Source organism: Telopea speciosissima, chromosome 11 (assembly GCF_018873765.1).
Source record: "Telopea speciosissima isolate NSW1024214 ecotype Mountain lineage chromosome 11, Tspe_v1, whole genome shotgun sequence".
NCBI classification, from domain to species: Eukaryota; Viridiplantae; Streptophyta; class Magnoliopsida; order Proteales; family Proteaceae; genus Telopea; species Telopea speciosissima.
Window position 1 is genome coordinate 53,610,280 of NC_057926.1, and position 27,565 is coordinate 53,637,844.

The following is a 27,565-nucleotide window of genomic DNA, read 5'->3' on the forward strand; positions in this document are numbered from 1 at the left end:
TTCTTCATGTGACCCTTCTTCTTGCAAAAGAAGCGCGATCACTCTCTTTCTTCAAAGAGTCTTTCTTGGGTCCCAAATTGTTAGTCCGATCGGATTGTTTATGTAGACTTATGAGTATGGTTTTTAGACTTTTTACTCTTACGGGCTTTGGAAGTAAACGAGGCGAGGCTTTTTCTCTTTCTTCGCTTTCTCTTCCTCGACACAACCCTAGAAATTAGGTCATTAATGCTCCGGACTCCATCTTGGGAAATGTAGTTGGTTTTTATGATGCCAAATTCGAAGGTAGGGTATTTAAGGCTTGATGGACAATTAGGGCATCCGGAAGAGGAATGTCTAAGGCCTTGAGTTTAGTTTGGTAATCAACCATCCTAATAATGTAATCCCTAACACCCCCTAACCATCATACTCCATATTAAATAACCCTTGCGAAGTGTCCCAATCTCAAAGATTCGATGAAACTTTGTATCTCTTGAAAATTGCATCTAGCAATTCCCCGGCAAGACATTTCTCAGTGACCACTTTTTAGGTGTTCCGGTATCGACCTCTTTATGGACAAGATACTTCGAGTCGATTACTCTTTTGCCATACAAAGATGCACTGGACTTTTCATCCTCAAGCATTATCAAGATTAGTTCCATTGGTGTGTCCATAACAAGGACGTGTGCACATCCGCCATTTCCATAGCAAACATAATGTCCTCTTTCCACTTCTTAAAGTTTGACCCAGTGAGGAGCTCAATAGTAATCATGTTATTATTGACAGAGAAGGTGACTTGAAAATTTAAACAATGAACAATATAATAATTAAAATGATGCAAATGCTTGAAAACTTTATAAGCTAATGAGAATTTTACACACATCATTGTGAAATCACCTTTGGGCTGAATTCTCAATATGCAATTGTAAAAATCCCTACATACCAAAGGGCCATGGGAATATAGCTCAACTTTCAAAATCCACCACCTTTGGGTGTGCGTAATTCTAGGTCAACCTATTCACAAGCATATCGTATATGTACCCCTTCAAGTACCAATACATGACCACCACCTTTGGGTGTATGACCACACATTAGAGTTGAAGGACACCCCACAATCGTATGAGACCGGTGTTTCACAAATCCAACAAGGAAGGTCGCTTTGGCGGCCGCATCCTCGTCGAACCCATGGAACCCTCTCTTGGGATATTCCAAAATTACTTACATCCTTAAACAAATTGTGTTATTTTATACTTTATGACAAGGGGCTTTAAATGTATTAAAATTAACACAAAAATAATAATAATATTGTTCATCAAGGTAGGTATTCCAGCAATTCAGAAATTGGTTCGGTTCCCAATAGAACGAACCGATAAATTACATAAAGGGCATGCATCAAAAGAATACCAAAAATATTTAAAATATTCATATCTCGATCAAAACAGATGGCACCACTGTAGAGCACGTAAAAACAGAGCTAACGCAAAAAATGGGACCCCAAACGGAGTTCGTAGCCCCTAAAGCCTTGGCCAAAGTTCAAGTCAAAATCGGTTGATCAGCTTGGTCAAACGGTCCGAAAGTCAAACCAAATCAATTTGGTTCAACCCCGTCCGATCAACGGTTCAGACCTGGCCCAACCGGTTCGGTCGACCAAATCGGTCAAGATCGGCCAACGGTCGGTTTTGGTCAAAAACGGGTTGACCGGACCCGAGAGGCGACGTTAGCATCGTCGTACATAGAATCAGTGCACGATAGCAAAACCCGATTCTTTTTTTTTTTTTTTTTTTTTACACTGCCGAGTGAAGATCACCCTGGCTGCCTCCCAGCGTGAGAGCGCGCGTCCCAGCACTCGCCGGCGGTGATCCACCCTCCGAAAACTCGATTTTGCGAGCTCTACGCCCCATGTGATCGGATTCTGTTTTGCCGGCTAAAAAATCGGCGTAATGCAGTGTCCATACGGGTTTTTGGAAAACTGGAAAACCCTAAAACCTTGATTCGAATCGAAAAATTTTCGATTCCCTTATTATGTTCTATTATTTTGAATCCATATAGGTTCAAGAACGGATCTATGGAGGCTCGATACCACATGTTGGAATAAATCGTCTGAATAGGGACAAAATCCCAAAAGCCAAGATCTCCATGGGCGTTCAAGAACACAATCTAATAAATAATAGAAAATAGGGATAACCACCGACCTTGTTTAGCAGATCCATAGTGATGATGATCGTGAAAAATAAAGAACAAAGGCCAATTTTAGTTCTAATAGAGCGCTCAAATAGCAGAGAACAAGAAATCAAGAAGGAAAACGGCGAGAATCACAGCAGAAAATTAAGAGAAGATAAGGTGAGAGATAAACACGAAGCGTGATGGAGTCACGAACACTCATTCATTTGATAAAATTTCAGCCTGGGAAAAGTGTGGGAATTTCGTGAAAAAAGTTTAAAGCTCCAATCATGGCAAACACAGATAAAGTAGGGACGAAATGTAAAGGGAATTTAAGGTATAATTATTCAGAAGCTCCTGATGTTTGGGGGTAATTAATTAGACTTGTCATCCTAAGTTTGCCCTGGTTGCACCTACGGTCCCAAGACCCTCAATGATGCGTTGTGAGGGGAAAAGGATTGCTTGGAGGGGTTCCTCCTGTAGGAATGTTTGATTTTAAACCCTAGGAGCAATTTTCTTCTCTTTTTTAAGATTATTTTATGTTTCATTTGATTTTCAATTTCAAATCCTAAATCATTTGGGGATGAAGGAGGAATATTCCCTTGATTCTTCCTAATGGTACCATGAACAAATAATAAATAAATAATAATATTAGTGAGGGTAATTTGGTTATTCTATCTTATCAAGGGCAGAATTGTCTAATCATGTACAAAAAAGGCCAGAGGTTTGAACATAACGTCCTAGACTAACGGACTAGACTAGATTGTTACAAAAGTTCGAAAAATAGAGGTGCATTTGAAATTAGTAAACTTTCAGGATGCATTTGTACGTATGGGCAATTTGAGGGAGGCAATTTGATAAAAACCCTTCTTTTTAGGTGCAACCAAACAAACTACTTTATGTTTTTGGACAAAGAAAAGAAAAGAAATTTGCATTACTTAATTACCACGTACAAAGGGACCACGAACATGTCCAAGTATGAAAGTGTAGTAAAAGAAGAGAACACTGTGGAACTCTTATCTTCTCAAAGTGATGGCTCCTCTTCTGGACTTCATTCTTAAAAGAAAAAAATTAGGGGAGGGAAGGGACCCCCAAATCGTTGGACTTAAGGTGGCTCCAATGCTTCATCCAAAGTTAACATCTTTCCTATTAAATAGGGGTGAGAGGATATCTTCATTCTCTAATTCTCTAGGGCCTGATTTAGTATGATTTCTATTTCAATGCCAAGGGGGTGATTTCTATTTCGGAATTTGTTCGGTGATTTGTGCACCTTTATTTCAATGAAATAGAAATCAAGTGAAATATAAATTATGAAATAGCTGAGGAGTTGTTTCAGATTTTCTATTTCATATGATTTCCCTCTTGCTTTTTAATGAGCACTTGGTTAATTTGATGGACAAAATTGTAATTTCATGTTAAAAAAAAAGAAAAATTTATATGTACCTCCCCTGAGGTAAAGCCTAATTACAGATCCATACGTGAGTTTTGAATATTTACGCGTACTTCTCCTGCTTTCCCAAATAATTAATAAGTAAACTCGCTCTAGTGTTAACTTAATTGGGACTGAAAACATTAGAATTGTTCAAATGTTTGACCAAAATTCCCTTCATGTTAAAATAAACCTATTTCTTGCTCTGTGGAGCAATAACAAACCATAAGCAGACCACCGCCGCTTCTTGTTGTTGCGACTACACCTCCGCCATTCTTGCTTTTGTGGCTACTCTTCTGCCATTCTTGCCGCTGTTCTGAAACAGCCCACTAATTAATGGCTTCTGACAACCTAAAAATATAGAGGTGCTACTGAGATCTGCTACCTGCAACCATTCCACCACTTTGCTGCCATGGTCACTGAGGTTGAGAAGCAGATAGGTAATAGTATTGGAGAAAATAAAAACAGCAAGGGGATGTCAGGGTCACAATTAAAGGAGAGACATTTGCTCCAGCGGTGATGCTCATAGGATTTTGGCAACAAGGAATCGCGGTTCAGGGGATAGGAGGAGGTGGGGGCATGTTGCAAGGTGTTGCGGGATTACAAGGGTGGGTGATGCAGGTAGTGGTGGTGTCTACGGTGGAGGCAGACGTGCAAGATGAATGACAAAGGAGAATGAATGTTTTGTCTAGTTTTGTAAACTTAAACCATAGTTGGAAAATCGAGTTTTGACTAGGACGAATCGTTCGCATTGAGTCAAAATTTTGGAAAACTTGGGGAAATGTCGTGTAGATTAGGTTAGGGTAAAAAATGATGAGATTTGATCATAAATCATCTGAGTCAAATAAGACTCAGTATTTTTACCCGAGTCATGATAGACTTTGCAAGTTTAGTCATTTTTTTTTTAAATCCACAAAATTGATTCTCTTAGAAATTGAGTTGAGTAAAATAGTAAATTTTTATTCTAAAACAATAATAAATCCTCAATTCCTTGTCTTCCTTCTATTGTTCAATGGTATAAACTCAAAATGCATTGATATGTGATTCCTTGATTTTCTCTATATTTTTCTTTTTTGTTTTTTATTTACTAACTTATACAAATTTATTGCATAAAAAATAAAAAAAATTACTCGCCATGATTGGGTTTGATAAGGCTGAATCACCTGGATTTTTTGAAAGACGAATCCAGTAAAAAAAACCAGGTTTTCCAACCATATATGACTTAAACATGTTTTTTTTTTTTTTTTTATTCTACCAAAAAAAAAAATACATGTTTTTCTTTTGTATTTTTGTTGGCGGAAACCCAAAAGAAGATAATCATGTAGTTTTCCCTAAATGTTTTGCCTCCATCTATAATAATACAAAGTCAAAAATACCCACCGTTTCTCGATCCTATGTGGATACCATCTAAATCCCTCAACACTCAGACAATGAGCGTTGGAAAACTCAGTCCTAAAACCATGGTTTTATTGCATGGTGTCAGATCGGGTATCAGTCACCCCCGATATGGTATTAGCATGGATCGGTTGTATCGAACAAATTTCCCCCTAAATTTTTTTTAAAATGAAAAACAGGTTTTTTGGCTCTGTTTTTTTTTTTTTTTTTGATGAAAAGATTTTTGATTGTTTTACTCCTTATACATACCGTATCACCAATAAGATAAACATGATATCCGGATTGGCCACTAGAAAAACCGTTAAACGATATGATACCAATATCTCAAACCATGCCGAAAACCCCTACGTTTCTAACTACCTAATATTCAAACATATTTTTTTTTTTTGGTGGTCTTTCTAATGAAGACCTAACATTCAAACATGACGCGCGTGCAGACACGCAGCAACACCCAAGTTCATAACACTGATTAATTCCCTCCCTCTCCATTCTCAAACCAAGCCATGGATGAAACATTTCATCACTGTGGCGCCTCAAACAAAGATCCCCACGTTGCTGTCCTGTCGCTCCCATTCTCCAGCCACCCTATGGCTCTCTTCATGCTCGTCCGTCGATTAACTGCCGCCGCTCCAGATGTGATGTTCTCATTCTTCGGCACTGCAAAATCCAATGGCCTTATCTTCAAGAACATTGACAATGGCCTTCAGAATCTAAAAGCTTAGGATGTAGATGATGGGATACCAGAAAACTACGTATCCACAGGTAAATGGGAGGAGGAAATCGAGTTTTTCATGGCCGCGACCCCGTCTAATTTTAAGAAGGGTATAGAGGTCGCAGTGGTAGAGAAAGGGAGGAAGATAACATGTTTGATGAGTGATGCTTTCTGGTGCTTTGCTGGGGACATGGCAGAGGAGATGGGGGTTCCTTGGTTGGCGTTCTATAATGCGGAGGCTTGTGCGCTCGCAACTTATGTCTACACTGACCTGATCTGCTCAACCACAGGAGTTGGTCCAAATGGTAATTATCATCTACTCTTTAATTGACTCATTTATTATTATTTCCCCCTTATTTATCATTCTTTTAGGTTACAATCGTGATTTAGAACTTAAAAACGAAAAAAAAAATAAAGTCACATAGACTTGGGGTCATTTGATTCATTTTCTTTGTTTGAGCGTTAGGCACTCATAATACCTTGAAAGACTTAAATTGTGATTGAATTTCATTGATTCCTCTCAACATGAGTTATGTTTTGGATAAGAGTTCAAATGTGTGGTTACAACAGAAAATATTTTGATAGGTGACATGATTTTTTGTTTTTTAGTTCTAAATCATATATGCCACCTATTAAGATAGTGGCCGGGTTTTTTCTATGGAGAGAGAAAATAACAAGGTAGATCGAAGAGTTCTATAAAAGAAGAGAGTAGTGATGATCCAAGTGACGAGTCAAAATGTAAGGATCCAAGTGAGAGTCCAAGAGGTACAATATGGGAGCAAAGTTTGTACAAGGACTAAGCAAAGAGTCAATTAAGGTGGGTATGTAGAGTGAATGGAAGATGCGATCGAGAAGGATGTACATGAGTGCTTGGGTTTGGGTGTCAGATTGCAAAGGTTGTACTATTTTCTCTTCTCTTCTCTTCTCTTAATTTTATAGTAAAAATTAGGGGTTTTGTCGAACCATGCACGTAAATCTCTTGCCTCTTTTTTTATGTATATGCTTGTTTTTCTTTTGTGTTTTTGATTGATCTTGCACATATCGATTTTGTTTATTTCTAACATCACAAAGAGAAATTTGAAAATGTTGTTTTCATAACCTCAACATTACCTGAGTCTTCAACCATCATATATATTTCTTTAGTAGTCCGCGTCACTAGACCACAAATTAATCGTGTTCAATTCAATGGTATCTATGGAAAATCATTCTTAAAAAGTTTTTTTTGTGGGATGGATCACTCTTTAACTATGGATGTTTTTTTTAACACAGCCATCACCGGGCGAGAACATGAAACTCTTGGTTTCATTCCAGGAATGTCATCGGTACGTATAAGAGATGTGATGATAGATGGAATCATCATAGAGAACTTAGGGTCTACATTCATTAGCATGGTACATCGGATGGCCCAAATGTTGCCGCGTGCAACTGCTGTTTTGATCAATACGTACGAGGAACTGAACCCTACGATCATCAAAGAACTCAAATCGAATTTCCAAAAATGCCTTTCACTTGCACCCTTCACACTTGACTACCCACCACCGTCCGATTCGGATACTACTGGTTGCCTTACTTGGCTGGACAAGCAGAAACCTTCGTCTGTAGGATATATTAGCTTTGGCACAGTAGGGACATTGCCAGCATATGAGTTGGAAGCATTAGCAGAAGGATTAGAAGGTAGTGGAACACCCTTTCTGTGGTCTCTCAAAGATAAGCTGAAGGAACAATTACCGGTTAGTTTCCTAAACAGGACAAGGGAGTGGGGACTCATAGTCCCATGGGCTCCTCAGTTTCGTGTCCTACAACACACAGCGGTAGGTGTGTTCATGACACATTGTGGATGGAATTCAGTATTAGAGAGTATCTTGGGTGGGGTTCCTGTGATCGGCCGTCCGATTTTCGGAGACCAACCCTTGAACTTACGGTTTATTTCGGACGTATGGGGGGGTTTTGGAATTAGAATTGATAATGGGGTCTTTACCAAAGATGGAGTAATTAAAGGACTAGAATTGATTTTGTTCAATGAGGAAGGAAAGAAAATGATGGAGAAGGTTCAAGCCTTTAGAAAGCTTGCAGAAAAGGCAATTGAAAGTGACGGTAGCTCCACTATGAGTTTCAAGGCACTGACCTTACAAATAGTCTCTTCTACCAAACCGCCATCCTATATGGATGACGATCACCTTTGATACGATGGGACACATATTCTATGAATGATGAGATCCATGTAAGGTGACACCCCCACGTGGGGGAGTTGATTCCAACTCAAAATTAATAGTCACTTAAGTTCGAAGCTTAATTTGCTTGGTCTCGATTTGTATTTTAGATTTGTTGGAAATCAGAATTTTCTGCGGGTACATATGCATGGTCGTGGTTTGTATCTTGATAAAGACCCTCTTTAGCATATAATAAATAAATTTACTTAATATTTTCTTTTGGGTGCAGCCAAACAGACGTACCACTCACTTGATTCATTATGTGCCCTAACCATACTCTATCATATTAATATGATATCTATATCTATCTATCTATTATATAAAAGTAGGGAGAAAGTTCTCTGTCTGGACCGGAGTGTGGCCTATGCCAACATTTCCATGAGTCTATCTCTCTCCTCCTCATTTGAAGACACCTCTGTCCCCTTGTTTTAAGGAGCTAGGGAGAGATAGACACATGGGAGTGTTGATGTAGGCCACACTCTGGGTCATAAAACTACTTCCCATAAATGTATGAATGATATTTTGAATTTTTGATATATTTTTTTCATTTGATAAAAATTCTCATCCTTTAATTAATGGATATATTTTTAGGTAAAAGGTATTATATATGGTCGTAGACATACATGATCATGTCTTCAACCTAAACATGCTCCAAAAGGATTCTGTCCAGCACCCTACCCAGACTGCATGTGCAGCGCCAGACTTGTTGAGACTTGAAAAGACCGCCTCACCCCTGCTCGGGCAAGGCGGTTGAGCAGGGATGAGGTGGTCTTTTCACGTCTCACTGTATCCAGTGCTGCTCATGTAGCCCAGGCAAGGTGCTGGACAGGAGCCGAGTCTAAACATGCTACGAAGATTAAAAACAAGTGTTAGGGAAATGATCAATTTGGAAGACCTTTTGTAAAAACCAGGATTCAAATCCTCTCCTACACGAGTGCCTCTCCAACAGGCATCTGACAGCTGGGCTAGAATGATGCACACTCTGGCACACATCCCAGTGCCACTGCGCATTATGTCAGCCCAGCCATTGGATTGCGCATGGAGAGGCACCCACGGGAGAGGATCTGTAAACCATATTACTTGTGCATTCCCAACTACCACTTAGTACCAAAACACACGTACCCTGAAAAATAAAGGTGACATTTAAGGCATGTTTTCTCTAAGGCTCACCAATCAAGTGGTTTAGGTTCTTAATTAAAGAAGGTTGAGAAACGCCTCCACCAAGGGATTTATTTAAAGTCTGTAAAGAAGTTTTTTCACAAATGAACCAAAGAAACTCCCTTAGCTAGAACATGAGCTTCACTGTTCCTAGAACGGGCGGGGGACAAAACAAAACCTAACACTAACAAAGCTATTATACAGCAAATGAAGTCCTCTACGAAAATGCTTGTCGCCCAATTAGTTGCTGCAGTAGAACCATTAAGACAAGAAACAAGACCTAATGAATCAGAAATAAAGATTTTGAAGAGATAAAATGTTGGCCAACAGTAAACCGTCTCTTAGAGCTTCAGCTTCCTTAGATGAAGCAGAAAAACTTCTCCCAGATTTGTAATTGGCAGCAACAAAATCGTATTTGAAGCCACAAATGGTTACACCCCTACCACTACAAGAAGAGTTAATTTTCCAGGCTCCATCAGAATTGAAGGAATAATAAAATGGGTACCAAGCAAAGAAGGGACAACCGATAAAGAGGCAGGATTAGTATGGTACTTATGCTGATTCCTATTAATACTCAGACTTCCTTCCTTTGTAAATTAAATGAAGGGATGGTTTAATATGATTCCTATTATTACTCAACTCAAGGTTCTATTCTTGATGTTTGGGGTCGGGGAAACGGTACTGAATTTTGGTGTGCCTTAAAGACGAATGATTCTTGTAAAGCACTAAAGCCTATAGGTGAAATGAAAATGGGGAAGTTTTCTCTGTGCAAAAGCGTGGCTCCTGTGCACACCTGGGAGCCAATGGAAGAGTGTTTATGAGCATCAAGTGGGACATCTTTTGCACTTTTTTTTTTTTGTGGGGGGGGGGGGGGAGGGAGGGGCGATCATTTCACGCTCATGTGTCTGGACGCAGGATGTACACTCGTTCTTTTGGTATAATATATTCACCCATGTGATCTAGTTATTATCTCTCTCCTCCCCTTCCGTTGTCGTACATCTGGTATATGTTTTATGAATTCCATCCAACTACCATAATCCGTGGAGATTCTCTCTTCACTATAGGTGAAAGAAAATTCGGTCTAAAATAAAATATTTCATGTTATTCAAATAGGTCAATTTTTAGCATATGATATTCTTTCGAATGGGACCCATCTAGAAATGTGCTATATCTTCTCAACATCAGCCACATCAAAACTGGTCCGGTCCAGTTGGTTTGACCCAAATTCCTAGGACCCAATCATTAAAATCGGTGGATCAATCCAGTTGATTGATTTTTGTCTCTTAAGAAACCCCATAAATTGATACAATGGGTTTCATAAAAGCTTTATACACACCTCCTAACGTGTCAAATAATTTGTAATTTTATTTTAGAAAAATGATCTTTGAAAGTCAACGTTACCCTGTTCCTAGACACAAAGGAGTGTAAATTAAATTATTACCCCGCCCCCCATGAAAAGCTATATCTTACCCTTGTTAATTAGTTTGTTACTTCTATTGGGCTGGCCTTGAGGACCAAGATCTTCTCTTCTTCTTATGCTCATTCAGGTACAGTCATTCTATGGAAGGACATCCACCTCAACTCATCCCCTTCCAAGCACAATTTGGATCCTCTACTATCAAGCTGCCTGGCAAGACCGTGATGCGCAGACACAACAAGGCAAGAAATGACCGCCTTACCCCTGCCCGAACGCCTTGCCCAAATGAAAGTAAGGTGGCCATTTCCCGCCTTACTATGTCTACGCAGCACGGTCCTGCCGGGCAGCTCAACAATAGAGGATGAGGATCCCTCCCAGCATGGTTTTGTAGATTTAATTGATGAGGCCTAAATGGGTATCCAACAAATTTGGAGACAAAATTTTTGTGCTACACTACTACAAGGCTGGTAGCCAAGGAAATTGAATCTTAAAAGGTATTTTAGAAAATAATAAAACCAATGAGGGTATTAATTATAAACCCAAAGGGAAAAAGAATTATTCCATTTCCTTGGCTGTTAGCCTTGTAGTAGGAAGCGGCAAAACTTTTTCCTAACTTTGGGGTGATTTGGTTGGGGCCGTAGTAAAAATGGATTTTTGCATACGAGAGAAAGGAATACTAAGGATGTAAATGGATCGGACTCAGCTCGAATAGTGCTATATCCGCATCCGCATCCGCATCCGCATCCGATTAGCTTTTGGATTGATTCAGATAATGCTAAACGGATACGGACAAGGATACAGATCGGATATTTTATCCGTTTACATGTAAATGTAGTTTTCCGGATACCTTTAGCCTATCTGTATCCACATCCGTTTAGCTTTCAGACGGATTCAAATAGTGCTAAACGGATACGAATACGGATACAGAAATAAATTTTGACTATTCATTTACAACCCTAAAGAATACTAGGATCTTTCGCAGTATATATATCTAAAATGACCATTTCATCTCCCATGAAATAATTTTTTTCTATTTTTACATTGGACTCTCTCCTTTTAATTATAATGTAAAAGAAGAAAGAAGAGAGGTTGAAGGGACCATGCAAAGACAAAACCGAAGTCCATATTTTATTGCAAACCAATATTATGTTTATTTATGTGAAGGAGATGGGGGGAGAAGGCATGTTGTTTGCACCCGGTGGAATGAATTGTTTGCGGCAGACAAAGAATGCCGTACTACGCATTTTATTCTGCTTGTCCCATAACTTCATATCTAATTTCATTAATTTCTTTTGTCTTCTCTGCTTTGGTGGACTAATTACATTCCTATTTGCCTGTTGAGATTGAGAAAGAAGACGAAACTATAAAGCATTAAAGTCCGGAATTTGCTCTTTTGGCCATCCTCCTATCTCCTTGTCTTTCCACTGCTTCAACTCCACCATTGCCGACTTATCTTCAAAGATCTCATCTTGATTATTGCTTTGTTGCTGGTTTCCCAATAAATATGAACAGCTCGATCTTTAGTACCAGATTCTAAAAGCCTAACACATCCAACAATAATAATAATAGTTCCACCTTGTCTACTGTGTAGTAGTTTTGTTTAGTATGGAATAGGAGATAGGCACAACATTATATATAAAGAGATGGGGGGGGGTGATCAATAAGATGATCGATAACTAAGATCCCGGCCCGCACATCCAGGGAAGTTGTTCTCAAAAAGCTTTCAATTCCTACTCCCTTAAAAACCACTACTGTGGCACACCCTCCTTTTAATTAGGTTTAGCATTCCACCCTGTATTCTGTATTAGTTGTTATGTTTCACACACTTTACCAAAAGAAACAGCCTATATATATGGTCTTCAATCCAACACTATTACTTTGGATTGTCTACTTGTCTTCTACTTCCGAACTTTGTCTCTACAGAATCTTCTGCCTTAGGGTTGATATAATTTATGCACGAAAGAGGCACTCTACACTACTATAACTCTGCAGTCAATAATTGTGTCTTCCCTCCTTGAAAATTGTTGCTATTATAAACATAGAAGATTTTTAATTTTACGGAGGCAGACTGTAATTTCACACGCTCCTGTATCTGGGCACAGGATCCACGAGACCTGCAGACCGTGTTCTTTTCCATATATATAGTGCTTAGGTTTTCTACCTGCTATCTATCTCTCTCCTTGGGGCAAAGATGTCATTTCCTATGAGGAGGAGAAAGAGAGGGGGAGGTGCTAGCACACCCTGTACTCCTGCGAAGGAAACAATACATATATATATTGTCCATGTCATAGAAGACCCTTCTAGGCATCACTATGTTATGCCTAGCTAGTGAATTATAACACTTCACTATTTATCACTTGGCAAAACATGAATTGGTCTATGTGATAGAGGACCCCACAAATATTTATTTCAATAACTAAATTTTTGTTCAAATAAACAAAGAAAATTGTTTAGACTCATATTCAAAGTTTTAATAAAATTATCAAAATGCCATCAAATGAGATAAATATAAAATACAAAAAAGTATCTTTTGTAAATTTAGCTGCTATCTCTACTCGTTCTAATCTAAAATTGTACCAATTAGATGCTTGCGTAGGCGTGAACATAGCAAAAAAATTTGCTGCTGTCCGGGCTCACAACCGAGGGAAATGGGATGGATAATTCACTATCCTCTTGGGTTCACAAATATCCTCCTAGGTTTTAATACTGTAGTTTGTAGCCCAATCCAGTCCTTAATTATTTGCATCCTCATACTCCAGATTTTCTTACTTATTTATGAGGCTGAGATCCCATATCAGATCAGATCCGATCAGTGTACGTGTTTTTAGGTTTAATTATTAATCTTTTTGGTAAAGAGGTTTAATTATTAATGGTGCCATAATTTTTGTGTATTACGAGAGAATGCCACTGTTTAAGTTAATTAAGGTCTGGCCAAGTAGCAGCAAGCGTGCGTAATCGGAGACTGTGAGGGCCAGGATCGAGCAAAGACAAGAGGCCTTTGGAGGACTATTTCAATTTACTTATGTTTTTAAAAAAATCACTGTAGCAGCACTCCCTCGGGCTCAAGATCAAGGTCAACCGCAAACAAATTTTGCTTATATGGTGGAACTTACAACGTAACAGTCACAACTCACAAGGATTGTCTACTTACTTTCATGGTAATCTAGGTATTAAATATTACATTTATGGGCAAAACTTTCTTAAATAGGTCACTTTGAATCATGGTTTTAGTAATTGGTATCGGATCGGGTGTATTGGTTGACTCTGATATTGATACCTGGCCGAAATGAGAACGCTGGAGCATCTATGGTAGGAATTTCAATATGGGAGCTAGAGATGCATCCCAAGAGGGAGCGGGAGCAGGATTCATTCTGGAGAGGGATAGAGAGAAAAATAGAGACGGAGAAGGGCCAAGGGAAATTTTTTGTGTGTGTGTGTGTGTGTGTGTGAGAGAGAGAGAGAGAGAGAGAGAGGAGTTGCCGGAGCAGTGCGGTAGTGCTAGGTGGGGATGCCGATACGTGGCAGCTTGGACATCCAACAGTCCGAGTTCAACATAGTCAATGAGCTCGGACCATTGGATGTCTGAGCTGCCACATGTCGGCATCTCCACCTAGCACTGCCGCACTGCCAAGTTTTAGGGAATTGAAAAGGATAATTTTTCATGCAAGGGAGTTGCAGGGCGCGGTAGGTGAGGGCCGGGCAGTCTTTTACCTTCTCTAGACCAGATTCAATCAATTCTTGTGCGACAGTACGCGTTCGAGTCTCTCTCCTATTGGGGGTACAATGTCTTGTATTCCATCACTTGCATTTGTGGGCTGATTCTAAAGAGTCGTTAATAGGTCGTAGGGCTCAAGGCCGAGAGGAATCGGCCCACCTTTCATGTTATCTTAGTTACTAGGGACTCGATGAACTGACGGGTCCATGGCCGGGTTCGGGGGCGGTAGCTCCAGAACTAAAATTTTGTAGGTTTACTTGGGTACTTTAGTAATATGTGCTTGTGTAGGGTTTCGCTATATAATTGTAGCAAGATGGTTTTCTCTGTAATTTGAAAGATGTGTGAAGACGAGCAACTGCAACCTTACCTTATTCTCCATTAATAATAAAGCATGTGTTACCAAAAAAATAAATAATAAAGCATATGTCATCTTATTATGGACGTATAAGCAATCTTGTCGAACAACATAAATTATCATGTTTTTCTAGTAGGATTGTTCATTGCAATTTAGCATCTTTGACGAAATGGCATGTGGTTGTCTAAGAAGATGGATATGATGCCTTCCGCAGACTGAGCCATGTTAAGTGAGAGGAGTTCCAGTTGAGTTATGTCAATGAAACGGATGCCAGTGATGGAAGCGCTAAGCAATTCAATGAGAGAGCATTGAAGCTTGCGAAATTAGGAGTCCTCATGAAAAGAACGGTGACGGAAAGGAGATCATTTAAAACAATCAAGAGCTTCTCAAGCTCAATCGTTGAAACTATTTAACTGACAACCAGGGCTAGAATGAACACCAGTGCTGCTTTCTTCGACATCCTTTTCTTCTTTCACTCTTTCGCCAAAATGGGTTGAACGAGGGTGTGGATTTGTAGAGGTGGGGCGGGGAAGCCAGAGGTGACAAGGGTGTTTATCTCTCGGGAGGCAAAGGTATAGGGGCAGGACACGGGAGGGTCAAGAAGAGAGAGGGGCAGCCGGTGAGGGTGGGATGAGGGTGGGAAAGAGCAAGGTTGTAAGGGTAGGGGGGGGGGGGGGGGGGGATGGAGTAGCCTAATCGTATTTATTTTATAGAAAAAATATTTAATGGAGCTAATTCTCTAGGCAATCGAAAAAAGGTGGATTTTTTTTTGGGTAATAGCATTTTATTTAGTAACATGAAAACTCATAGTTGAACATTACTAAACTCCAAGATCTATGGATCAGAATAAGATGGATCAACTCAAATATTTCAGATCATATGGGTTCCAAATTTTTAGATTCAAAATTTAATTTAAACAGAATTTGTGCAGTAACAATAAGGACCTTTGGGGGAAAAAAATTTGATAGAAAACCTTTGAAAATTCAGGACTATGGAAAAATATACAATAGTTATTAAAATACCACAAGCAAGCATGGAGAATTAGGCTGACATTAATTTTGACATGTGGCTAATCAAGTCCATGTACTAATCAGAATTATGACATCATGTTCATGTGGGACAATGAGAATGTTTGGTAATTAGAATGATTTTTCTTCCTATTTAACGCACAAAGCAACTTAATTAATACTTAAATCCATCTTGCTTTTGCTAGCCAAGAAATCTATAAAATGAATGGTGCAAAAATCGCCAAACCCTACTCTCTCTCTCTCTGGCTCGCTTGCTTTACGCTATTGGTCTGTGTTTGTTACTGTGTTCGCAGCCTTTTGCTTTGCTCTTGCATTTTTGACTCCTGAGTTCTGAGACCGAATCACTTTTCTCATCCTAGTGAGCGGTGAATCCATGCTTCTGCAATAGAAAAACATGGGCTCAGGTTCGGATTCTCACCATCACCATCACCATCACCATCACCATCAGTATCGTCATTACCATCGAAAACCTTCTCCAGGGCAGGAACGGGATAGTGATCCCCACTTTCTTGAGGAAAACCCAAAACCGAAGCTAAGCTTACAGGGAATGGAGAACCCAATAAGAGTAACTTCACCAGGAAAAGAGGGAGAAATGTTTGGGGTGTTAACGGGGAAGAGACATATGATAGATGATGATGATGGTCAGGATCAGGTGGTGGCCACCTCAACCGCAAGAATCTGTGCCGATTGCAAGACCTCCAAAACCCCTTTATGGAGAAGTGGCCCTCATGGTCCCAAGGTACACTATGTACCTTCATTTGAAGCTTCCTTTTACTTTCTCTTTTCATGTATGAAAAAGGGTTTATGGAAAAGGGTTTTCTCCCCCTCCGTCTCCCTTTTACCTTCGGGTTCGGATTCTCTATCCATGTGGGGTGCCACCCCACATGGTGAGAGCCAATGAAATAGAATCTCTACCCCATCTGACATAGGGTAAAGGGCATCAGATGGATAGAGATTTCATTTCATTAGCCCTCCCCATGTGGGGTGATCCAGAAACTCTGTTCCCTTTATGTTACAATTCTCAAAATGGGTTATTTAGTTCTTTGCCTAAGGATTTAGATTCTCAGATTTTAAATCCCAATGTAAAAATGTAGTGTATTTATTCAATTATTTTCTGTTCTTATGTTTTTGCAGTCCTTGTGTAATGCTTGTGGGATAAGATACAGGAAGAGGAGGAGAAGAGAATTTGAATTTCTCAAAATGGGTAAAGATATCTCCATGAAGGAGAAGAAGAATGGACACGTAGTTGATGAAGAGGGAGAACTACTTGTCTTACAGGGAAAATTTGCAGGAAAAGAAGAAGCAGAGGCAGCTCTTTTGCTAATGGCTTTGTCTTGTGGGCTTTGTGTTCGTTGATCAATCATGACAATCCCTCTCCGATTCAAAAGTTTGGAAACTTTTCTATTTTGGCCTTTTCGAGTGGTGAATGGCAGTTGCTGTACCTCTGGCTTTTTTCTCTGGTCTCTATCAGTGCAAAGAGAACAGAAACACAAATGTCCCTGCCTTCTCCCTAGTCCCCACTAGCTATCCACTGTTTCCATTGCAATGCCTGCATATTGGCACGACTTTAGAGGGTGAGAGATGAAGTGGTTCTTGTTTTCTTGTGTTTGGATTTTCTTTTTGTCCTTCCCTAATAAAGAAACCAGAGCTGAGTCAGCTGAGCAAGTTGATCTTCTGTCACAGTTTTTCCTGTATCTTTCTTGTCTTCCATTCACAAATCACTGCACCACTTTTTAACCTGAAGGCAATATTCCCTTTTGTTTAAGGAGATTGTGGTTTGAGAGGATATAACGGTCACATTGTACAAAATCTCCCAGCTGTGGCATTTTCTTCACTTTTTTGTTTAGACAAATAATTCTTTTTGGGTTTTTGTAATGTGATTAAACTAATTGTTCCAATGTTGAATTTTACTTCTTTTTATGATAGGTGGTAGTCTTCTTTATTGGATAAGAGGCAAAAATGATATTACATTACAATTAAAAATGGTATTGTATCAAAAAAAAAAAAAAAAAAAAAACCCAAAAATGGTATTACACAATTAAAAATGTTTTTATATGTATATCAGATTAGATGGTTAAAACTATTTATAACCAAACTATAAATTAAAAGGGGCAACATTCTCTGTCTGGAAGCGTACTTAGGCGCAAGCTGTGCACAGACACATGGGGTGGGACTAGGGTGGAGGTAGGGTCATTAGGGGGGGTTTCATTTCGCCCACCCCATGTGTCTGGGCGCAGCCAATGCAAAGAACTTAATCCCTAATTAAAAAAAAAAAAAATTTATTAGTTTTCCGAATCTCATGATTTTCTATTTGATAGAGAGAATATGGTCTAAATTAGTCATGCATCGAGTTTCAAAGTTTAATTCAATCAAATACTCTGGTGTAACTTGTTATGACCATGTATTTGAACCAATACCCTAGCCATTACAATGCACTATTCCAATTATGAATAGTAACAAACGGTTTAAATAGGAAAAATCATGAAAATGAACAGATTAAATCCGTCTTGTGATTTCTAAAAATGTCACAAACAATTGTGACACTAATACCTACCCTAAAAAAAGTTGTACTCTGTCATTTTTTGGTAAAAATAATGTTATGATCCGGCACCTCTAGGGATTAACTATAGATAGGCACAGCTAGTTTGTCACCATCACATTGCATTTCTAGGGAATTACACTTCAGCATTTCTTACTAACTTAATATGGGCTTCTGTGCCAAACAAGTTATAATCCTATGAGAGAAACTGAGGAATAGAAGATAATGTGGCTTTCTAAGGTTCAAAGATAGCCAGCTTGAATGGAATCAACTCTTCCATGTTTTCTCATGGTTTTGGTTCATGAGGAAATTGGGATCATATACGTAATAGGGGATGTTGCTATTAACTGTTAAGTGTTGATGAAGACATTTGTGAGGTGAGCCAGAACTGGAAATGGCACTTCTGTGATTCTGTCTATGCCAAACATTCTGTGGACTTCAAAAAACTGGCAAAATTTAGCCATTTAAACTTTGTTTTATTTCATTTTGGTGAAAATTTTGATGCAGGTAGTGTATAAAACACGGTCAATACTTCAGCCATTCGATAGGAATATTTGATTCTCATGTGCCTATCAAACGCTGAAGTGTTGACTGTATTTCTTACACGATCGTCTATAAAAATCATTCCCTCTTATTTTTGTTCATGAATTTGATTTATGAGGAGTAAAGTGATAAGACCATATCAGTCTGCAAATCACATCTTTGGTCTTTGGCTTTTCAATGGGTTTGTTTCCTTGTTCTATAGGTATAGATAGGGCCACTAGTACGGAACAGGGTTCCCATCTTTAGGTGCTAATTCAATCTTATATTCCAGCTTTTTCTAGGGCAAAAAAGATGCAATTCCAGTAGGGTTAATGGGGAATTCAGCTCCTTCTCTCCATTTCCCCATGTGATATGAAAGTTGGACTAATATGAACCTCTATGGGAATATGGGAACAAGATATCATGTATAGGTCAGGTGTTAAATTTGTAGCTCATCTTGCAATGTACATTTAGAGCTTCTGATCCAAAATGCTGGGCCTGAAAGGATAAGTTGTCCAATTGATGATCCATGGAAACAAATACCTACCAAGGGATAAACAAAATGCATTACAATGTCTTGGCAAATTGTTAAGTGCTTTCAATGACAATGGAAGATTGAATATGACAGAAGAAGATTACTCCAGAAATGGAAAGACCATTTTGTTTTAATTGTCCAACTGCATGCACATTACACTGCATAGACAAAATGGTGAACAATAGAAATGCAACAAGAAGAGTATATATGCCAGCAAAGGATTTATTTAGAAGGCAATGCCGACTGCTAGATGATCCATTCCAGAACCTCCACCAACACCTTTGCTGCCAACTCCCTTCATCGCCTTCCTCACCAGTTCCCCGCTAGCCCTTCCAACAGCTCCTACTACCTGTTTCCCCTCTATTCTCTTCAACTTACTGCCCCCTGATCCTCGCTGTTTACAATTCTTACCCCTCTCTATATTTTTCTTCCCCATTGGATGACTTCTGTTTAAGACCTTTGAGGTGCAGTTTTTATTGGTTGATGCACTAGAAGTACTTTCACTCACTTTAGAGGCCACTGTTGATGGACAATCAGTTTCTTCTGACGCTTGTGGCTGAGCAGCTGTATTTTCAGATTCACGGGCAGAAAAGCCTTGCTGACTTCCTGCTTTTGAAGAATGTGGCGGTCTATCTGCAACTGTGCATCCGGAACGTGGAGACTTGCTTTGCGATTTTGCTAATTTCACATGACTTATTATGACCTGAGAGAGATGAATGCAACCAATATCAGCTGGTATGCTTGGTTATCTCCTTTGCTGGGATACACATTGGAAAAGAAATACCACAACCACTCTATTTGGAATAACAACCTTTCATAGGCATGATGCAATGAGAAACAAAGCACTAGAAACATGGTGGGTACGTGTATGCTAATTTCTGTGTCTCCTAGTCGAAAAGATTATTACCTAATCAGATCCAACTAATTACAGTGAGGAGTCAAAATATGTAGATTATATTGACTTCTGTTCATCTTCATCAATGATGATAGACTTAGGCTCTTTATTTTTGTTTCCAATGTTTTTGTCATGCATCAAAAACCAAGTTCAAGCAGGTACTCATCAAGACTAAATATTAGACGGGCACGTTTATAAGAAAAGTATACGACATGTTTTAAATTAATTATATGCTTCTATGATGTTCATATAGAAAGGGTTTTTTCCCATAGGATGGTTACTCTGTCAGGACGTTCAATATTCGGTCCCTTTCTTCATAGGAACCAGGCCCAACCAGGAAATCAACCAGAGGTCAAGGTTCTGATATTTTTATTTTTATTCCCCCCCCCCCCCCTTTTTCTTTCTAAAAAAAACCGCTTTATGCACTGTTTGTTAATAACAGCTGGCACCTCTCACTTCTATAGATAAGAGAAATAAAAAGCTAAAACTTAAGAACTACTGACATAAGTGCAACATACAGTATAGAATATTAGAATTACATTTCAATTTCCGTAAAATAGGAACATGATGGTACTAATCAATCAAACTAAAAGCATATCCTCACAGATGTGATGAGTTATAAGCTGTTATTACTCTCAATTTTCTGGAGAAAGTCCTACACAACCAGGGTTAAGTGCAGTCAGGTTATAGTTGTCAAGGCGTCGCCTAGTTGGTATCGCCTTGATTTTGGACCCTCTCCAACGCCTTGGGTTGCCTAGACGCCATAATAACTATGGTCAGGTAGGGTTAGGCTCAGAAAAAATTAAAGTAATAAATCAATGATCACTGTGAGACTTGAGTCCTATAGCTTCTCTCATGCTCTTACCACAAAGCCAAAACTTTATCCCTACATTGTCATACTCACAGATAATTTTAACATGTCTGTATACATAATACATTTAGAGATGCGCTACAGATCTGGTTGGTCAAGGTGCCTTAGGCTTCTATACAAGCCAACCAGATCTGGGTTCAGGATTTAACTTCAATCCCAAGCCCAATCCAAGGTCTGGATATACAAGCATAACAAGCCTCCAGTTCAGTTTTGTGTCCAGGGTAGATTCTAACCCAACTGGCCACTGTCTCCAAACTACTGAACCAAAGAAATAGATTGGCACTGTTGTTCAGTTTATGGGCAAATCTAAAGATATCAAGTACAGTTGCTTCCAATAAAACAGATTCAAAGCCTTTTTTTTTCAAAACTAGATTCATTAATAAAAACTGCAGTCAATTTGATGAATGAAGTAACTAGATATATGATTATATAAATAATTGATAAATAAAATTCATATTTATAATAGCCAAACAAGGCAAAATGGCTTGCCTAACTGTTTTCTGAATGTTGGCCCCCAATCTGACACATCCAACACTCCATCCGGGCTTGGTACCGGCAGCGCAACAGCACTGGCAGGGTTGTAATAGTTAAACGGAAATGGATAAATAAAGATTTATTCCATCAAGAATGTAGGCATGTGTACGCATGTGCCCAATGAGTATCTGACTCACTGATTCATCAAACTTTTGCAAGAAAATGAAGTGTCCTGCTAGATTGTTTGGATTTTCAATCTATCTAGTTATTAGAAAGCTATTCAGAACCATTCTGCTTACCTTTTTGCCATCTGAGCCTCGTGGTGCAGCTTCGTGATAAAAAGAAGGCATAGGTGTAGCCTTGAAGTTTAAGCTTTTGCGAAGTTGTTTAATCTCAGCATCCGTCTCTTCCTACAAATAAAGCAATTTAAGACAATAAGATCCATGATAATAGTAATAAGAAACATAAAAGTTACTAAAAGTAAGAGCAGGGGATTGACATGCTGACGGTGTGGGATGGAATCTCCCACACCAAGCCAATGGTAACAGAGACTGCAGGGGTCGGTGCCGCACGGTTCATCTACAGGGGGGGCACAGGTCAAAGAGGAGAGAGAGTGTGAGAGGGCGCACAATACCGGCAGTGTGGCCATCATTTTCCCTCAAGTAAATTCCTTAGTTATATTAATTTATGTAACATTAATACATGGAAAATAAAGAGAACACAGATGAAAGGCATGTCCATACATTTTATTTCACAAATAGTAGGCCCTTATATGACTAATAATCATGGTGCAAAGATATTCTATATACAATAGTATCAATTATGAGTAAATCTCATGCACTGTTAAATTAACTTGGTTCCTCCAAATATTATTAGTCATAAGAAATTATGGTTTCATAGAATATTGATTATAAGACTTCTTATTGTATCTTGAGATAAAAATTGAAAATAATTTAGTTCATCAGGGTGACCCATTGTAATCATCAAAATCAAGGCATGTGATTAAAATTTAAAATAAGAGAGAAAAAAATTGGGCCTTTACCCCCAAAATTAAAGGGTTTCCAGTTGTTTTGACTGTCTATTCTAAATAGCATCTGCCATAGCCAAACTTCATAAAAATTGGACGCTAATAGTTGAATGGACTAGAAGAAGGGACAACAAAAAGAAGTGTCATGAGTAACACACTAACTAATTTTCTAAGTCACCATTGTATAAAGAATGATCCAACTAAAATAAGTCTACATCGGAATAGATCAGTCCACAGACCTGTGTTATTGCATGGATCTGGTTCATCTCAGCCTCTTTGGCATGCATTTTTTCCTCTAACTTCATATAGAACTGAAAAGAAGGGACAAACACTGAAATAAGACTTTCATGTTCAATATCTCATAGATGAAATTAATTTCAAATGAAAAGAACCAGATGACAGCTTGCCTCTTTTCTCTTTACTGCTCTTTCATCACTCTGGAAATGAAAGATCACAGAAGTTGGTTTCATGTCTGACTTCGTTGAATTAACTGTTCTCCTAGGCCTACACCATCCCATTCTTGATCAGGAAGTCAATACTAGCAAATAAAGAGAATTATTAGTGAAGTCGGTCACAAACCTGTCCACTGATTGTCTTGCTGTGGGTTCACTTTTCTCTAAAGTAGAGGGTTGAGACTTAGTACCTGCTTTCTTTACCTTTAGATCTTTTTCACTGTCATAAAAATAAAGTAAGTACCTTTGAGGTGTAAACTGAGGAAATTTTTATTTACTTCAGCTGTAGAGGAAAGAAGTGAATACCTTTTATCTTGGCCGAGTTTTGCCCTCAAATTTTCTGGATCCTGCACAGAAAACAAATCAACAACCAAAAATGAAACTAAGAATGTTATAACAAAGAAATTCACTTTTTTGCAACAACAATTCCGAGTCGAAATAATACCCATAATTAGATGTGTTGACATCAAACAGGGCAATACCATTATCTGTCTCATCATTATTTTGGTAATATCGGTATTTACAGGATGATTGTTTACATATGATACTTATCTAGAGATCTATTTATAAAAAATCAACAAACATCAACTTTGACACTCAAGTTTGGGGTGTTTGCGGTCAAATGCTGACTGTCTCTTTGACTAAAAGATAGATCGGTGGCAGAGTATGTAGGTTTTTTTTTTTTTTTTTGGTGGTGGTGGTGGGGGGGGGGGGGGGATAGGTAGGCCCCAAGGAAAGTTGAACTCATGACCTCTTAATCGTGAGGTGTTGGACCTTACCAACTGAGCTACCCCCTTGGGGTTAGCAGAGTACATAGTTATTGATATTAAAATAGATTTTATAATCACAAAATCAGATACCTACCTCTGGTTTTGAAGTTCTTGCCAGAGAAGATGCAGTTTGTAAAGCCTTTGGTGGTAATGGCTTCACTGTTTTAGTCCTCAGTTGACTCTCTCTCTCCCTTGGATTCTTTGTGGATTCCTTAGGTGCTTCACTTGAAATCTTTCTTGGAACCTGAGCCATCAATTTTGTTTTGGCTGTTTTAGTTTCTGTTGTGGCCTTTACCTAGCAATCAAGGTATCAAACTATGTAAGCCAAAAGAAAAAGTGTATTACAAAATCTTCATTCGCCAATGAAAAGAGACCATGTTCCTATGGCAAAGTTCCTATAGATAGAATCACCACATAGATAGAAGGAAACAAGAAAGATAAGAACTTCATTAAAAATACTGGAGAACAGAGACTCCACAGGAGCTAATAAATAAAATGATTTAACATCTATGTGATCAGTAAATAAAACCTTTAGAGTTTGTCTCTGGGAATTCTTCAATCTAGGGCTATCATCTTTTAAGGCCACATGCCTCTTTGGGGCTGAACGGCTTCTTGGTAATGTCTCCAAATTTTTTGTTTCATCAGCAAGTTTATCATTAAATTCTACTTCTGGTTCATCCTTAACTAATGGTAGTGTGTTGCTCTTGAACCGAGTTTTGTGAAGTTCAGCAGACTCTACATTTTGTGGATCACCATCTAACACTTTATTATCATAAGGGAGAGCGAGTGCAACATCTTGAAGACCATTCAACATTGTATCACTATTGGTGAGAGGAAGCGCATCATCTTGGAGATCATCATTCAACACTGCATCATCACTGGCGAAAGAAGGTGGTTCAACTTGAAGATCACCATCCAACACTGCATTATTATTGGCGAGAGCCACTGCATAATCCTGATGATCGCCATTGAACACTAGATCATCATTACTAAGGGTGGGTGTAGCATTTATGTCAAATTTAGAAGATGAAATTTCATTACACTCTCTTTCACACCGCATTTCATGAGATTCTCCTTGGCAATCTGAACCACGAGGGCTCGCATCATAGTGAATAAAATGGTTTCCTACATTAGCATGCTCAAATTCTTTCATGTAATTCATATGATCCAGGATATCATTTTCACTAGTTTGGTAATCCACACCAATCTGACTCTCAGTAGAAGCCTGACTGAGAAGAGCCTTCTTCTTAAAATGAGCTTCGAAATATGCTTTCTTTTGAGTAACTGAACCCGGTGTTGAGTATTTCTCAACTTCTTCAAGATATCTGTCGTGTGAGAAGGATGACCTCCTTTCCCAAGACAAGGGTTCAGTTTCAAACCTTCCAAATGATATGGAACCAGAGTGTATAGAGTTTGCCTGCAAATTTTGCAAGAGAAAGAGTGAATTAGTAAGTAGCCAATGGTGAAAGAGGCAATTTATGTTTTTCAGATGGAGTAGAATGCTTTAAAAAAAAAAAAAAAGAAAAGAAAAGAAGAAGACAATAACAGAGTATAACATATCAACTCAAGTATAAGAATAAGCAACGATAGATCTGTTGACATTCATAAAGACAAAGCAGTAAAAGGATTAAAGGGGAGCAGTTGGGGAGTTGTATCTACAGGGATTTGGATCCTGCCCATAATATGGTAACTAAAGCAAGGGAATTAGAAAATTTTGATTTCCAACTGTAAAGAATTTGGGTCATGGCTGAAAAAGACATCACACCTAGTACAATATCTAAGGCACTGGGTGGACCTCCTCTGTCTGCTCTCTAAAAAATTCCTTATCTAACAATTTATTTTTTCAGTTTTTTTTTTTTATTTTTTTTATTTTCTAAAGATAGTTTTGGAAGAAACCCAATCTCCAACAGATTATTCAGTGCAGAAAATAGTGAGATGCACTATAAGAGGATTTAACAAAACAGAGGCATTTGAAACATGGCTAGGCAAGATGAGAGGCTGAAAAATAATAGCTACGGACTATCTTAACTGAACTCATTGGATCAAGAAACAGTGAGCCATAGAGGCTTCGATTCTCTATTTCATACGTGAAGTCGACAATCTTTGTGGTGGGACGTAGGAGTATGAACTTTATTTTCTAGATTGAATTCCGAGTTGAGAACGTTGGCTCAGACAGCCATAACTGTGCATTCGTAATTTGCTAAGCAACTTTGATTCTTGGTAAAGATTCACATTGGGATATAAATCTTTTTACTGAAATCAAATCAAATCATACAAAGCAAGGTTAAAGAGCTAAGGATTTCTTCCAAAGACAACGATGCCCCCGTCGGTTGCCTTTAATAAATAGAAGTGCAATGCTGGTACAGTGAAGGTGAAACCATACCTGAAAGCTAATGGGTTCTTCCATCTCTCCAGCCATAAGAGGTCAAATCTATCATCACATTCACCAACACCTGCAAATATAAAATAGAAATCAAAATCTCTCTTCTGATTTTCTGAAACCAGTGTTTGAAACAGATCGACAGAATCACCAAATATAATTACGAACACAAACACCGATTAAACTATCAGCCATTTGATGAATACTTCAAAAAGAACATAATTTTACAACACTTCTTGCCAATTTCACAAGAAGATGCGCTGATCAACCAAAATTACAAGAAAAACGCCAAAAAAAAAAAAAAAAAACCAGAAAAATGAGTTATACCTACGAATGCAGTTGAAGATTTTCGTCACTCTGGCACCAAACATCCATTTCGACGCGGCATTCTCCATTCCATGAAGTCTAACCAATATACCTCAGTCCAGAGCTCACGAATCCAATGAAACAGAGCTCGACGATTACTGCTCCGCTTGATCTACCAAAGCTTCAAAAGCTAATAATGAATCTCACAGAAATGTCGCAATCAAATGATTTCTAAGAATCCTGAACCTGCCTGTGGCGTGTGGGAGTGAACTTCAGTACAAAAACACCAAATTATCTTAAAATTTTCTCATTTTCAAGGGGTTTTCCGCGAAGGTGATGAGATGAGAGCGGAGGAACACTCTGAAGATTAATAATCTTAATCAGAGCCTGAGGAGATGCTTCAAAGATTTGCTTCATTGCTCTATGGTGTCTCCTACTCTCCTCTTGTTTCGTTCTGATTAAACCACCCTTTTAAGGCAAATAAGAAATTAAAGAAAAAAGATTTTTTTCTTCAATAATCCAGATTTTTATCCTCCGTCAGAGATCGTCAGATTACCGTTAAACTTCCTAATCGAGGGAATATCCAATTCATTCGCTGGGGATTAATTACTATTAAGATGAATTAAGATCATGGCAGGCGTTTGAGGAAACTGACGGGAACCGTCTACGGTGACCTGGCATCCACGTGTCATTTCTTAGCTTAAAATCACTTCCTTATTTTTTTTGAATAAATGATTTAATATTACTCCTTAAATAGGATTTATCGATTTAAGTAAAAACGAATAGAGATCCCGATCAATCCCGGCCGATTTTCTACCAAATGAAAAAAAAATCCATGTCAGAGTTAGGACGGACCGGTTGGATTGAATGAAACTGCCCGGTTCAGCCTAGACCCAACCGAACCCTTATTGGTTATATTTTGGGTTGGATTTATGGAACTGGTAAAAACCAAAACCGAAGTGGACCGACCGAATGCACCAACTGCAATTGAAAAGTGGATCGAACCCATTAAAAAATCGTGACTAGACCAATAGTAATCCAACAAGGAACCCAAAACCCAAAAAGCCAGAATTTTTCAATTGATTTCCTTATATATACATGTAAAACTGAAACTAGACTAAATCGAACCCGGTAGTAGCCTGATTACAAATAGATAACAAAAATAAAAAAGAAACAGACCAAACCAGACTAAAACCAAAGCTTCCTGAAAATCAGATCGAATCAATCGATTGATACCCT

General features: G+C 38.6%; 3 protein-coding genes across 3 annotated transcripts; 2 read left to right on the plus strand and 1 right to left on the minus strand.

The window, feature by feature from the left end:
- The first annotated feature begins 5,467 nt into the window (after positions 1–5,467).
- LOC122645348 (anthocyanidin 3-O-glucosyltransferase 7-like) lies at positions 5,468–7,855 on the plus strand. Its single transcript, XM_043838661.1, has 2 exons — positions 5,468–5,977; positions 6,942–7,855. The coding sequence occupies exons 1-2, from the start codon at positions 5,752–5,754 to the stop codon at positions 7,853–7,855; spliced, it is 1,140 nt and encodes a 379-aa protein (XP_043694596.1). The 5' UTR covers positions 5,468–5,751.
- Positions 7,856–16,142: 8,287 nt separating this feature from the next.
- LOC122646654 (GATA transcription factor 23-like) lies at positions 16,143–17,265 on the plus strand. The gene is made up of 2 exons (XM_043840244.1): positions 16,143–16,294; positions 16,690–17,265. Exons 1-2 carry the CDS (start codon positions 16,148–16,150, stop codon positions 16,909–16,911), a joined length of 369 nt encoding a protein of 122 aa, XP_043696179.1. The 5' UTR covers positions 16,143–16,147; the 3' UTR covers positions 16,912–17,265.
- Positions 17,266–19,284: 2,019 nt separating this feature from the next.
- On the minus strand, positions 19,285–26,742 carry LOC122646655 (protein WVD2-like 7). The gene is made up of 11 exons (XM_043840245.1): positions 26,348–26,742; positions 26,024–26,093; positions 24,770–25,057; positions 24,170–24,595; positions 23,735–23,935; positions 23,177–23,229; positions 22,998–23,090; positions 22,826–22,922; positions 22,658–22,729; positions 21,691–21,801; positions 19,285–19,854 (listed from the first exon to the last, which is right to left on the minus strand). Exons 2-11 carry the CDS (start codon positions 26,057–26,059, stop codon positions 19,378–19,380), a joined length of 1,854 nt encoding a protein of 617 aa, XP_043696180.1. The 5' UTR covers positions 26,060–26,093; positions 26,348–26,742; the 3' UTR covers positions 19,285–19,377.
- Positions 26,743–27,565: the final 823 nt, after the last annotated feature.

What these genes read in the sequence shown, in the direction of transcription:
- LOC122646654 (XM_043840244.1), top strand. Translation starts at nt 16,148, where the DNA reads ATGTTTGGGGTGTTAACGGGGAAGAGACATATGATAGATGATGATGAT. An exon ending in GTGGCCCTCATGGTCCCAAG is followed by an intron (nt 16,295 to 16,689) that starts GTACACTATGTA and finishes ATGTTTTTGCAG; the next exon opens with TCCTTGTGTAATGCTTGTGG.
- LOC122646655 (XM_043840245.1), bottom strand. Translation starts at nt 26,059, where the DNA reads ATGGCTGGAGAGATGGAAGAACCCATTAGCTTTCAG. An exon ending in GCAAGACAATCAGTGGACAG is followed by an intron (nt 22,923 to 22,997) that starts GTTTGTGACCGA and finishes GGGATGGTGTAG; the next exon opens with GCCTAGGAGAACAGTTAATT. An exon ending in GAGGCTCAGATGGCAAAAAG is followed by an intron (nt 19,855 to 21,690) that starts GTAAGCAGAATG and finishes CATCTCTCTCAG; the next exon opens with GTCATAATAAGTCATGTGAA.
- LOC122645348 (XM_043838661.1), top strand. Translation starts at nt 5,752, where the DNA reads ATGGCCGCGACCCCGTCTAATTTTAAGAAGGGTATAGAGGTCGCAGTG. An exon ending in CACAGGAGTTGGTCCAAATG is followed by an intron (nt 5,978 to 6,941) that starts GTAATTATCATC and finishes TTTTTAACACAG; the next exon opens with CCATCACCGGGCGAGAACAT.